The sequence below is a fragment of the Marmota monax genome, unplaced genomic scaffold (genome assembly GCF_021218885.2).
Source record: "Marmota monax isolate L192 unplaced genomic scaffold, Marmota_monax_Labrador192_F-V1.1 WCK01_AAM20220418_F8-fsc00084, whole genome shotgun sequence".
Lineage (NCBI taxonomy): Eukaryota > Metazoa > Chordata > Mammalia > Rodentia > Sciuridae > Marmota > Marmota monax.
The window spans coordinates 8113412-8126240 of NW_026694575.1; the positions used below are offsets into that span (position 1 = coordinate 8113412).

Below are 12829 nucleotides of genomic sequence, written 5' to 3' on the forward strand. Positions count from 1 at the left end.
GCTAAAATGACCATACCATGTTTAAAACATTGTAAGTCCCTCCAGTGAAGTCATCTCAGCCCTGGAGGTGCACCAGCGGCCAAGCCAACACCCTCTTTAGGAATGTCCCCCAGCTGAGGAATGGAACAGATGAGGGCAGTACACGGGCCACCCATTAGATGTTCCTTCCCAGACGTCTTGTCATTTGGGGTTGGTGCTTCCACCCAGGACCGTACGTTGACAGGAACTGTCGGTGCGTCTCTCGGATGGCACTTATTGAATGTGTACCATTTCAGAACGAAGCCAGCAGGCAGCCTCTGGCCCTCACTGCACCTTCCAGCTTGAGTGTGGGGCGTTGCTCTGACTCCTATTTTATGGCTGGAGAAACTGAGGCTTCAAGACGTCACCCAACCTGTTCAAGGTCATGGAAAGGACAGTAGGAGGAGAAGCTGCAAGTGGAGAGCAGCTCCGGCCAGCAGCACAGGCAGGCTCCAGCTCATCCCCATATCCCCCCGAACCTGAAGGGAATTGTTTCTTTTCTCCCCAGTAGCCAGACAGGTCAGCCAGCACTCTGGTCATCTCCTCTCTCCAGGGACGTGCCTGAGTCTGATGAATACAAAGTAGAATGAAGTCATTAGTATTGAGTGAATGCAGCCCGATGGACACAGAAAAAGGCCACTGAAAACATGGGGACCATGAGGCAGGCAGAGGGAGCAAGACTGTACCCCAGGCTATATTCGCTCCCCCAGATCCTTGGTCTCTGGCTCTGGCTCTGTGGCCGGCACAGCGTTCCCACGGGGTACTCTCCTTCCCTCCTAGAGTCGGTGCTTGAAGGTAGTTACTGTGACCCCAATTCCCAGGTGAGACAGCCAAGGCCATGGAGCTGTGATAAGAGACCCAGGAAGTGAGGGGCTGGGGTGCAAGCATGGGGGGTTCTGGCCTCCCAACAGGGCTCTGGCCATTACCTATTTTTATGCCTTCATCAGGTCAGAAGGGACGGATGGAAACCTAGGTGCTCTAACCGAGGTCACATGAAACGTACCCCTGGCCTGAGAACATCTGGGCCTTGAGGGAGAACTTGGCTTCTGGGTGTTCTTTAGAAGTGACACTGGGGAGCACCTTGACTGGCTGAGTAGATGCAGACTCAGCCCTTCCTCACCCGCATCAGTGATGCTCAGGGATCGGGGGGCTTCCGTGCCAACACCTTTCCTCCTTGGACTCCCTGCTAAGGAGGTCCGTATGTAAGGACAGACTCCAAATGCAAGACACAGACCTGCTCTGTTGACCTGGTCAGCATCCAAGAAACCAGGGGCAGCTGCTTTTGTGAGCAAAGCCAGGGCATGTGGCTCAGGAGGAGGCCCGGGACAGTCTTCATCTTCTCACCCTGTTGTGCCCACTTTGCTCTAGGGAGGGGTCGCCTGCTGCTGTGAGTTCATTTTCAATTGCTGAAACAAAATGCCTAAAGCTGGGCTTATAAAAAGAAAAGAGTTTTATTTAGCTGACAGGTTTGGAGTCTGGAAGCTCAATGACATGGCATCTGCTCTGACGAGGTCACATTGACTGTGGCCATCATGGTAGAAGCGGGGGATCCTATGGTGAGACAGGAAGCCAGAGAGTGGGGAGGGACTTCACTCTCTCATGGGAACCAACTAGGGTCCCCTGGGGGCATCTTTACTCTCATTCAAAAGCAGAGCCTCCGGGGACTAGCCCTGCACACGGGGCCCACTGCTTCAGGGTTCTTCCATCTCCCACATCTCCACACCTGTGTCCACACTTCCACCACGTGAACCCAAAGCATGTTCAGCCCTCAGCAATAGCCCAAAGGGTACTGCTGCCCATGACCAGAGGGAAAAGCTTCATGTAGAATGTGGAGAAAGGGTGCCTATTTCCAATTTTGGTGTCAGGCTCACTGAGTGAGCCTAAGCCAGATGCCACAAAGAAGGAGAGGGACAGACCCCAAACCAGGAGGCCTGCTCCTTTACGCAGGAAGAATAGACCCTATCTTCATCCTGACCCATGAGGCAAGAACAAAAGAAGAGGTGTTAGTGGGCCCCGGCTCTGGGAAGCAGACAGGGAAACGGGAGGGCTGGGCCCTGGTGCCTGCCTTTAAGGCGCAGGGACCCTGGAAAGCCGAGCTCCTTCCAGGCTCTGAAACACCCGGCGCACAATGGGGAAGTCAGGAAAGCAAGCAGAGGTGGGAGCTGTGCTGGAGGTCCCCAAGACCCCCCCATGCTCAGGGGCCCACCAGGAGGACTCAGGGACTCAGCATACAGCTGTGTGTTTGATTCTGGCTTATTCCAGCAAAGGGACCTGCAGCAAAATCACCCAAGGGAGAAGGAGCACGCGGCCAAGCCCAGAGGGACACAGGCACATACTTCCATGAGTCTCCTCCAAGTGCTTGACACCCCCCCCCCCACTTGAATAACAATTGTGACGTGTCTGTCAGCGGTAGAGACCCAGTGCCAGGGCTTTACTGGGGCTGATCACATAGTCACCTTGTGGTGAGCGCCTGCCCAAGGCCCTGATGCAAAGGAAGGCCGATGTGCAGCCTAAACCATACTGTGCACATAGCTCAGGCACAGGGAGCCGGCCCTGTCAGCCCAGGAATGGGAACACTCCTAGAACCCCAGTTTGCAGATGCCCAGCAGGGCCAGTGTGCTCCAGAGGTAGCAGCCTCAGGCCTGCTGCAGGGACCCTCCTATAGAAAGGCCTCCACAGCCTTCCCAGGTCTGGCGTATCTGGTCAGGAAGAAAGCGCAAGGAGGTAAAAGACTGGGCAGAGATCCCTTCATCCTTGTCACTGAGTAGGGGATGGAAATGCTGTCTCCCTGGAGCATGGCCATGGGTCAGGAGCAGGCACCATGTGTGGAGGCTGTGGTGTTGGTGGACGCTATTTTCCACCCCTGCGGGAACTACAGGAGGACCTAGGTTCATTTTTCTGGCTGGGGAGTCCCCACTGGCGCCTAGCAGTGCCATCAATTGGAATTTGGAGAAGATGGTTTCTCATTTTCCAAACCAATTTTGCTGAGCTGGCCCCCTCCCCACTTTTTAATCAACTCTTCTGCCAAGAAAGGGGATTGAGGGAATGAAAGTAGCTTAATGAAACAAGTTCTTTGAGCTGCAGGTTTTAGTGTCTCCATGGAGACGGACACAGGCTGTGTCTAGGCCGGAGGACTGGCTGGGATGCAGGGAGACACTTGCAGCATCTGGATCGTTGGCCTTCTGGACAGAGGAGACAGCCTGGCTCCCTGATGGGATTGGCTGAAATCAATGATGTCACACTTCAAGGCTCACTGTGTGCTCTCTGTGCCAGGCCCAGGCCTGGAGCTGGGCAGGAGGTCACTGGGGCAGAGTCCTTCTTGTGGGAAGCTCACAGTCTTGGGGCACAGACTAGCAGGTCAAGAAGCCATGATAACGTGGAGACATATGCGCATGGCCAGGACTGACAGCCGTGGGCACCCCAGAGAAGCTGTGTGCTCTAGGGAAAGGTCTGGGATGGTGTGTGTGTGTGTGTGTGTGGGGGATCCTCTGTGGAAAAAGGTGGGGGCCAATAGGAGAAAGACTAGTACTTCCAGGCACCAGGACTGTGTGTGTGCCCAAGCCTGTGTGTGCGTGCATGGGAATAGTGTCTGCAGGGGTTCCTGGAGCCCATTCCCTGGGGATGTAGAAAGACAACTGGGTGGGGAATTCCTCGTCCTTTTCTCTTTAGATGCCAGACAAGGATCTTGGATGGTGTCCTAAGCACAGGCTCCAGGTAACTGCACCCGAGCTTCTCAGGTGTGTGTGGAGCCTGCTGACTCCAGGGTGTCGGGCAGAATGGGGGATCTGAATACAGAGGCCCGGGCCTCAAGACTCTGCATCTTGCCATTGCCTTGGGTGGCTCAGTGAAGTCACAGACCCTACATGCCAGGAGACAGGAAGTCAGGGAAGGGCTTGCAGCTTCCATGAGATGTTCAGAAGGGTAACTGAGGAAGATCCCTAGGCAGCAGGGAGAACAGACTAGGCAGGGAGCCTTAAAGGGCAGGACCCTCAGGCCCTGGGAAGCTCAGAGACGGAGGAGGAGATGGCCCTGCAGGGACAGTCACTCAGCTGGGTGGGACAGGGAATAGGTGATAATGACACCCAGTGGTCCTGGTACTTTGAGGCTTGCTGGGCTCTCCCTCCTCATTAGACAGGGCCGCTCACCAGGTACTACCTGCCCGGGGCTGTGCTCAACCGAATGGTAATGACGTCCATGTTTCCCAGCATCGTGAGGCCCTAGTCCTGGCTGGGTGAGCAGTGGGAGCGTGTTCGTTTCTCTCTGCTCTCTTTCGAGCTCCTGGGTCTCCACATCTTCAGTGATGGGCCCTCCCCGAACAAGTTTCCAGGATGGGTTGTGTGTAACATCTCGCTTCACTGCACTCCTGCAAGCAGAGCTGCTGCTGGACAGACGCATTCATCAAAAGGCCAAATGAGGTAGCGGTTAGGATTGAGGCCTTGGAGCACCAAGCGTCCGATTCCAATCTGCTCTGCTTCTTCAGTGCCCACGTGGCCTCAGACGAGTAACGGAAGCCCGCGATGTCTCAGTTGCTGCTGCTGGAAGATTCTTTCCCAGGTGAAGAGGCCTTTGTCTGGGTGTGTGTGCGTGGCTGCTGGTGGGTGGGACTGAGAAGATGGGAAGGACAGAGGCTGAAGGTGACATCTCCCGGCTCCACCCTGAACATAGTCTGCTTAGTCGCATGCAAGTCATCTGCTTGTGTCCATCTGGGGGAGCGTGTGTGTGGCGGGGAGGGGGGTTATTTTTGCAATTTGACACTGTGGCTCAGGATTTTCTGTGCCCGGCACAGAGAGGGAGGACATTGCTGGCTGTCAGGCTTTCCCAGCAGGTGGGGCTCTGAGGGCCATGGAGGTGAGGCTGAGCCTGGAGCTCTGGAGGAGCCTGAGCCAGCTGGGCCCCTGAGCAGGGGAGGGGCAGGAGCCAGGCCAGGTAGGTGGCTGAGGAGTCCTTCTCCCTGGCCCTCAAGCAGGGACACCCTGGAGGAACTCCAGGCAGGGCCAGAGACACTCAGGAGTGGGCTGAGACTGAGGAGGGAGGTGAGCCCCGCAGTGGCCGGCGTGAGGCTGGAGGGCGAGCAGTAGCCGGCCGAGCGGGGCTGGGCTGAAAGCACTGGGGACGTGGCGGGCGCTCAGGCAGAACGGGGGTGGCCTGGGCCTGCAAAGTCTCCGAGGGCTGACCCCTGTCCCTCCTGCTGCACCTCAGCTGCGTCTCCTTGTATCCTCTGGTCACAACCAGACAGTCCCTCCCAGGTCCTCTGGGAGCCTGTGCTCGTGTCCTCTGGGGGTCTTTGGGAGGGCCCGGGTCCCCTCTGCCTGGCTCTACTTCTCAGGATGCCCTCTCCTCTGCACACTCTGTTCCAGGTCCCTTCTGATCTTGTCACCATTTGGGTATTTGTGCATTCGATGCCCGACTCTGCCTAGTGCACCTCCCTGGGGCAGGGACCGTGGGCCAGTGCCTGGCTTGCCGTCGGCCCTGTCATTAACACACTGCGTGGGTGAGGGTGAGTGAGCAGGAGAACGGTGAGCAGAGGGCTTCATGTGGCGAGCATCACGTCTAATGGGCCAGTCACGTCCAACATTGGAAAGCTAACGAGCTATTTATTGCTAGTGCCAGGTTGTTAAATTCAAGAGGTGAAACTAAAGGCTTTAGAAGGTCTCCAAGGGATGGAGTTTTATAAACCGAGTCAATAAATATTGACGTGGATTTCAGGCTTTCGTGTCCAGAGGGGCTTCGTTGGGAAGGGGACTTCTCTCCCAGGCCCTGGAGGCCCACCCGCCCCATTGGGAGCTTTGCTGCAGGGATCAAGCACGTGGGGGCTCTGAATTCCACAAACCTGCCAGAAAGGCCGAGGCCAACTGAGGCGGCCAGCTCTGTAGGTTGCCCTGTGCAGCAGCCCACAGGAAATCCACCTGCAGCTGGCCGGAAGCCTCTGGCTCCTCACCCCACTTGGAAAACCAATGGAGACTCCATTTCAGGAATTCAGGCCCAGCTCCAACGTCCACCTTCCTCCTCTCTCACAAGCCTCCTTGGGCCATTGACTCTACTCCATGACCCGAGTCTGGCCTCAGCGTTTGGGACCTGTGTTGGTCACAATGCCACCCCTTGTGTTGCAAGTGCCTGTGTCCATCTGTCTACCTCTCCCTTGCCTGAAGACTCTGAGGTCTTCAGGGACAGTGACACCTGATCCATTGCCATTTTCCAGCCTTCCAAGTCTCTCCAGGAATGGCCGGCCTAAGCTGCAGAAGTTACCAAACTTCAGGACAGGAGGCACACTCTTTAGCTACAGCATCTTAATTCCGGTGCTCTGGAACGAGTGACCCAATCTGATGTGAGATGGCCTTGCTTGGGCAGAATCCCAGGAACAGAGTGGCTGTGCCCCAGCACCCGCACAGCACAGCAAACATGAGGGTGCCGGTCACAGGGGCCACCCGTCCCATGTGCACACAGCGCTCTCCGCCACCTGCCTGCACTAGGGAAGCATCTTGGGGCTTCAGGACATCCTGAGGCCTGAACTACGCCCATAGGAGGTCCCAATGTCATTGGTTGGGGTGGGATCAGAGAATCGGGAGTGTTTCAAATGCTGCCCAGGCGATGCTAACCATGTGCAGCCGGTCACCACCACACAGAGGAGAGGCGCCTCCCTGGTTGCCCAGTCTAATCCGTCACCCAGGGAGTTCATAGTAGTGCCATGGCCCTGACCCGAAAATTAGAATCCTTGAGGCTGTGGCAGCCCAGTCCACTAGCATTGAAAGGGCCCTCAGATGCTGCTAATGTGAAGGGGTGCCGAGGCCACTGTACCTGAAGAGGGCCTCCCTCTTCCCTTCTCTTGTCCCAGCGACACTTGCTGAAGGCCTCTCTGCTCACGCTTTCAAGCTGCGGTGACACTTTGGTGACACGACTCCTCCTGGGTTCTTAGCACAGGGAATGTCAGGGGTGGGACCATTCACCAACCTGCTGCTGGCCGGGGGAGTGTCCAGCCCCGAATTGAGCCATCTGTGTCTGAGTTTGGACCTCTTGCCCTGCTCCCGAGTTGGCTGAGAGGTTGGGGCTCTGTGCATGGTCACTGGGGTGGGAGATGTTCTGGAACTCCCTGGACCCCCGTCAGGCCGTTGGAGAGGCAGGGGGGGTGCCAGGGTTCTGACTTCCTTTCTGCGTGCAGGAGCTGTGAGTTGCAGGCTGGCGCACACGTGGCTATGTCTTGTCCTGCTGTTGGGAGCAGCCCTCTTGATTGGGCCCAGGCAGCACTCTGTGAGGGAAAGGGCTGTTAGCCACATCTTTAAGTCCTTTAAGGTGGCTCTCCAGCCACCATTGAGGAGGATGACTTCCCACTTCTGGGGCAGAACTGTGGGTGCCAGGCTGCTGTCTGGGACATAAGCATTTATTTTTAAAAATTGAGGTCAAAGTTTATTAATACAAAATTAATCACTTTACAGTGAACAATTGGGTGGCATTTAGAACTCTCATAACGTTGTGCAAACATCACCCTTACCTGGCCCCCAAACATTTTCATCACCACCAAAAGGAAACCCCGTGGCCATCAGCCACTGCCCCCTCCACAGTCCCTGGTGACTATAGATCCACCTATTCTGGATATTCCATACAAATGGGGTCATCTACTATCTGACCTTCTGCACCTGATTTCTTTCATTTAGCATGTGGTTTTGTGGTCTATCTGCATTTGTAACATATGTGTCGTGCCCTTTTATGACTGAATAAAGTTCCCTTGTGTACATATACAGTCATCCCTCAAGAGTCATGGTCATTGGACCCAGGAACCCCTATAACTGACCAAAGGCTGAGATGCTCAGCGCCTTTATCTAAAATGTGTAGTATTTGCATAGGACATATGGACACCCTTCTGTGTACTTTAAATAATCTCTTGGGCTGGGGATGTGGCTCAAGCGGTAGCGCACTCACCTGGCATGCGTGCAGCCCGGGTTCCATCCTCAGCACCACATACAAACAAAGATGTTGTGTCCTCCGAAAACTAAAAAATAAATATTAAAATTCTTTCTCTCTCTCTCTCTCTCTCTCTCTCTCTCTCTCTCTCTCTCTCTCTCTTTAAAAGAAATAATCTCTAGACTCTTCATAATTCCCTAGCACAAGGTAAACGCTGTTATGTTGTGTCCTTTAGGGAATGGTGACAAGACAGATGTCTTTAGTAAGGAAGTAAATTTACTTCCAGTTAAAGTAAGGAAGCAATTTACTTTCCAGTTATGAAATCCATGGAGGGGGCTCTGTGGGTGTGGAGCTGACTGACCACTAGCTGACCATCAACTCACCAGTTGATGGACTCAGGACTGTTCCTGCCTTGCGGTTATTGGAAAATCTGGGCATTTTTAGTTTCTTTACAAACTTCTACTGACCAAGTGTTCCTGGTCCTCAGTATCGGTGGGTAGGGTAGTGGTCTTGGGCGACCCCCTTTCCTGTGCCATTCAGATGACATCTTTGGGGAGTCTGTGTGCACATGACTGAGCTGGGGGCAGCCCTTGCTCCAGGCTCAGCTTCCACGGAAGTCTCTGTGCGGGCTCCACATCTCGCCTGGGGACTCGGGTCTGATGTCCCCATCACTGCACTCCACACTGTCTTCACCGTGGTCCTGAGCAGGAGGCTGATTCCTGTCCAGTGCTTCAGCAGAGGAACTGGGGAGTGGAGGGGGAGGGCAGCACACTGCTCCAATAATAGTTTAAAACCTCGTGGCACTCACCTGTGTCTGAAACCTTCACACACGCACACACATACGCGCACACGCACACACATGCACACACACACACACACCCGGGGAGTGCTCATGGACTCTCCACCCTGCCCTGACTCACTGCCCTGTTCCACCTCCCCTTCGCCTTCCCACATGTCTCCCATCCAGGACTTCAAGCTGCCGACAAGCAGCGCCCCTTGCCCGGAGCGTCCTAGCCTCCTGTGTTCTCCGTCCTCACCAACAAGCCTTGGGGTGGAAATAGGATGAAGATCCCCAAAGATGGTTTGGTCTTTTTTCTGAATCAAGAGGAGCCTCTCTCCAGGAGAGGAATTCTGTAACATCTCTAGGCTGACTGACTCAAAGGGCTGTCTGCTGTTAAAAACAACACACACAAATCCACTCCCAGCACTAGACGCCCTAATGTCTGCCTCGTACAGGGGTCGCCACGGGGCCAGTGTGAACCCGGAGCTGCCTCGGGAATCTTTCACTTGCTCCTTTCTGACAAATCCTGGGGGGCTTCCATCGGGTTTCCCCAGGGTTCATGAAGCTTGCTTATAGGTAGTGGTCAGGAGCTGGGCTTCTAGTCTGAGGTGTCCAAGGATGCTGCATGCAGGAAGAGGACGTGCCTCGACTTGGACGCCCAGGATCTCTCTGGTTGCTGTGTCGGACACACCAGAGAGGGCAAGCAAGTCTCGGGTTAAAGGCTGTTTCCACCCGCTGGTGAGAGGTGAGGGTGGCCTTGGCCAGGCGGAAGTGGTGGGAGTGGTAAGGAGTGGTCGGCTCTGGACCAGGTATCTGAAGGCAGAGGTGCTAGGCTCTCCTGGAAGAAGAGTGTGGGATGAGAGGCAGAGGGCACCAAGGTCTTTGGCCTGGTGGCACAGTGGTGGCCACCAGGTGGGAGGAGAGCCTCGGGGAAGGTTTGGGGACTAGTGTCCACAAGGAGGTAGAGCAAGCGGTTGATGTCTGAGATGGAGTTCAGTAGTGGTGACGGGGTGGTCACAACAGAGGCAGGAAGCTCTTTGGAAAGGGGGCCTAGTGGTCAAACCCCATTCCCTACCCAGCGTACAGGAAAAGTCTGTCCAGAGTGGGGTCCAGAAAGAGCCTCAAGATGATCCTGCACAAAGAGGCACGGAGGCCTCAGTGCACGCTGCATGTCAGTGACAAAGCCCAGCGGAGCAGTGTGCTGGATCCCTGCCCGCACTCCTAGCAGGCCATCTGCCTACCACCCCGGGTTTAAGGTTCGTGCGTGGGCTGGAGCGGGCACCCGGAGCTGAGGGTGACGCAGGTGTGTCTTCCTGCAGGTCACCATCCTCGTCAGCCTGGCCCTAGCGTTCCTCGCCTGCATCGTGTTCCTGGTGGTTTACAAAGCCTTCACCTACGACCACAGCTGTCCGGAGGGATTTGTCTATAAGGTAAGGGGTCCTGGCTGGTGGGTGTGGTTGGGGGATGACCCATGTCTTCATCAGCACCCAATTTCTGGGCATGACAACCACTCTGCCCACTGTGTGTCCAGCAAGGTTTTCTGAGGGTTCAGCCTCAAGCGGGCCGTCAGGCTCCCTGCCCAGTCGGCACTGTCCAAGGTCAGGAGGTGAGCCACTGGGCTGATGGCAGAGTCCTCACCTCTGCAGGCCCCTGCACAGGGGTGAAGACCGTTATTCTGAGGTTTCCATGCCCCTCCCTGGCCCCGCTCTAACTGCAAACCTCCTTCAAAGAACTGAGCCAGCCACGTGACCTCGAAGAGCCTCCGGGCCCCTCTGTGCCCCTCTGAGCCTCAGTTTTTTTTCCTGCATGGGGGCTGAGGATGCCCATAAAATGGGGGCTGGTAATGCCCCAAAGATTTCCATGAGGTTTTAAGGAGAGAATTCAGTCAGGTCAGCTGGCCCAAGGCCTGCCAGGTGACTGGCCTCGACACGTCAGTCGCAGTAAGACCAGAGTGTGATTCAGAGCTGGGGCAGGCAGTGGTATTCATCTTGACCATCACCCTCTCTTAGGCAGGCTGTCTGCTAGCCACTCTCCTGGGCCTTGTCTCAGTCAGGCCACAACCATTCTGAGAAACAGGTCCTAGTGTCCCCATTGTCCAGGTGAGGCAAGGCTGGAGCTGGACGTGAAGAGGGTTCCCCATGGGGGGGGTGTGGTCCAGTCATGTTCCAGCGTGGGCAGGTCCTTGGATTCTGCCCTGTGACTTCCCCAGACCACCCCTCTCACGGCTAAAAGCTGGGACCTGAAGGTTGGGAACGAGTGCTGGGGACAACTGAGTGAACTCCGGGAGACACACGGCAAGCTCCGTGGTGCTGTGGGGAGGGACAGGAGAGGAGGCCCAGGCCCCTGGGGTGGAGGAGCCAGTGGGTAAGGAAGGGTGTGGGAAAGAGAAGGCGAGAGGCGTGGCTTGTACTGTCAGGAAGAAAGCCCACAAGGATCAGCCAACAACTACTGAAAACGGTCACTCGGGGAAAGGGAAGGACAGTGAGGGCACGGGGACAGGAGCCAGCGCCCCTGGGTATGTCTTCTTACATGTTGTCATGAGACGATGAATGATTGACGTATTTGAAAAATTTTTAAGAATAAGAAAAAAGAAAACCCTGACAATTAAAAACAACCTAAACCAAGAACCTCGCTCTATATCAAGTTGAGGACATAAACTTACAAAGAAAATAAACACCTCAAATGACTGTGGGGTACAGGGTATGGACATCCGCCCTCAGTGGAAGGTAGAGATGCCCTTGACCCTTTCATAAGATGAAAATGACAGAAGTCAAAACTGCATCCGACTCACCCAGCAGCACCACAGCTCCGCACGGGGCGACCGTGCTCAGATCCTTACCTTCGTCTGGCTCCAGGCAGAATCCTCGCCTGCAAAGCCTGTTCTACAACCAGGTGTTGAGTGTCTCAGGCCATTGATTGAATACTGTATTGGAAGGCAGAAACACTGGCCTGAAGGGCTGCTTTTGTATGGTCCCAGTCAGAAAATGACAACCCTTCCAACCCGGGACTGTCTGTGTTCTAAGGACATAGAGAGCCGCAGAGCAGAGTCAAAGAAGTTCACCCAGTGGTCTAACTCTGTGGAGGAATGCTGTGTTATTGTGTGACTGTGCTGCCCGTATTATAAGATAATACAAATGCACTGCTATATTTATGTTGTTAGGGACCAAGACTTTTGAAATTAAAGAGATACAAATGTGAAATCAAGAGCATAAAATAAGCAGCCATGGTCCATGGGCAGCAGCCCAGGAAGCCCCTGGGGCCAGGAGAGGGGAGCCTGAGAGCCCCCCACAGCGGAGAAGCAGGGGAGGTTGGCCTTGGGTTGTGGTCACCATCAGGTTCATTTCCTCTGGCTTCTTCCAAGGGGCCGTGTTGATGATGGTGATGGGAGGGTGACGATGCTGGGGAGGGGCAGGCCAGGTGGAGGTTGTCACCCACTGTACGCTGAGCTGTGTGTGGGTCGAGGGGTGGGCTGGCCACACGCCCCTGACGGTCTCCTTCTTCCCCAGCACAAGCGCTGCATCCCGGCCTCCCTGGATGCCTACTACTCGTCCCAGGACCCCAACTCCAGAAGCCGCTTCTACACAGTCATCAGCCACTACAGCGTGGCCAAGCAGAGCACTGCCCGGGCCATCGGGCCCTGGCTGTCGGCGGCCGCTGTCATTCATGAGCCCAAGCCGCCCAAGACCCAGGGCCATTAGGGGCCTACCGGAGCCGGAGTGGGGGGGGCGGTGGGCAGGGGACCCCCCAGGCTCAGCCAAGCTCGAGTTACAAGACAACACTGTACTCCTGGGATGTGGGGGTGGGGCGGGCGGGGGGGGCGGGGCGGCAGTCTCCGAAAATATCGTGCACTGGAGTTGTCTGAACCCATGTTCCTTTTTGTCCCTTGGTATTGTTGATTCGTCCCCAAGTCAGGCTCATGTACAAAGGCATGTTTCGTGTTGATTGTTCCCATGTAAGATATTCTCAAAGCCACTGCTTATTCTTTGTTAGGAAAATTAAAAAAAAAACAGAAAAGGAGAGAAACAAAGAAAAGGAACAGAAAGCGCGAGCAGGCTCCATCTGGAGGGCGTGAGGAGCTGAGGCTCCTGCAGCCTCGGTGCGGGCCTGGTGCGAGTGGGTGGCAGACGGGGCTGC

The 12829-nt window shown here is 55.4% G+C and overlaps 1 protein-coding gene across 1 annotated transcript in view; it reads left to right on the top strand.

Annotated features, from left to right (window-relative positions):
* Positions 1–12468, top strand: part of Nsg2 (neuronal vesicle trafficking associated 2) — a 51050-nt gene extending 38582 nt beyond the window's left edge. The window contains exons 4-5 of the mRNA XM_046421402.2: positions 10015–10125; positions 12202–12468. Of these exons, the coding sequence (XP_046277358.1) occupies positions 10015–10125; positions 12202–12393 (303 nt within the window). The 3' untranslated portion in view covers positions 12394–12468. The remainder of the gene's footprint in view (positions 1–10014; positions 10126–12201) is intronic.
* Positions 12469–12829: the final 361 nt, after the last annotated feature.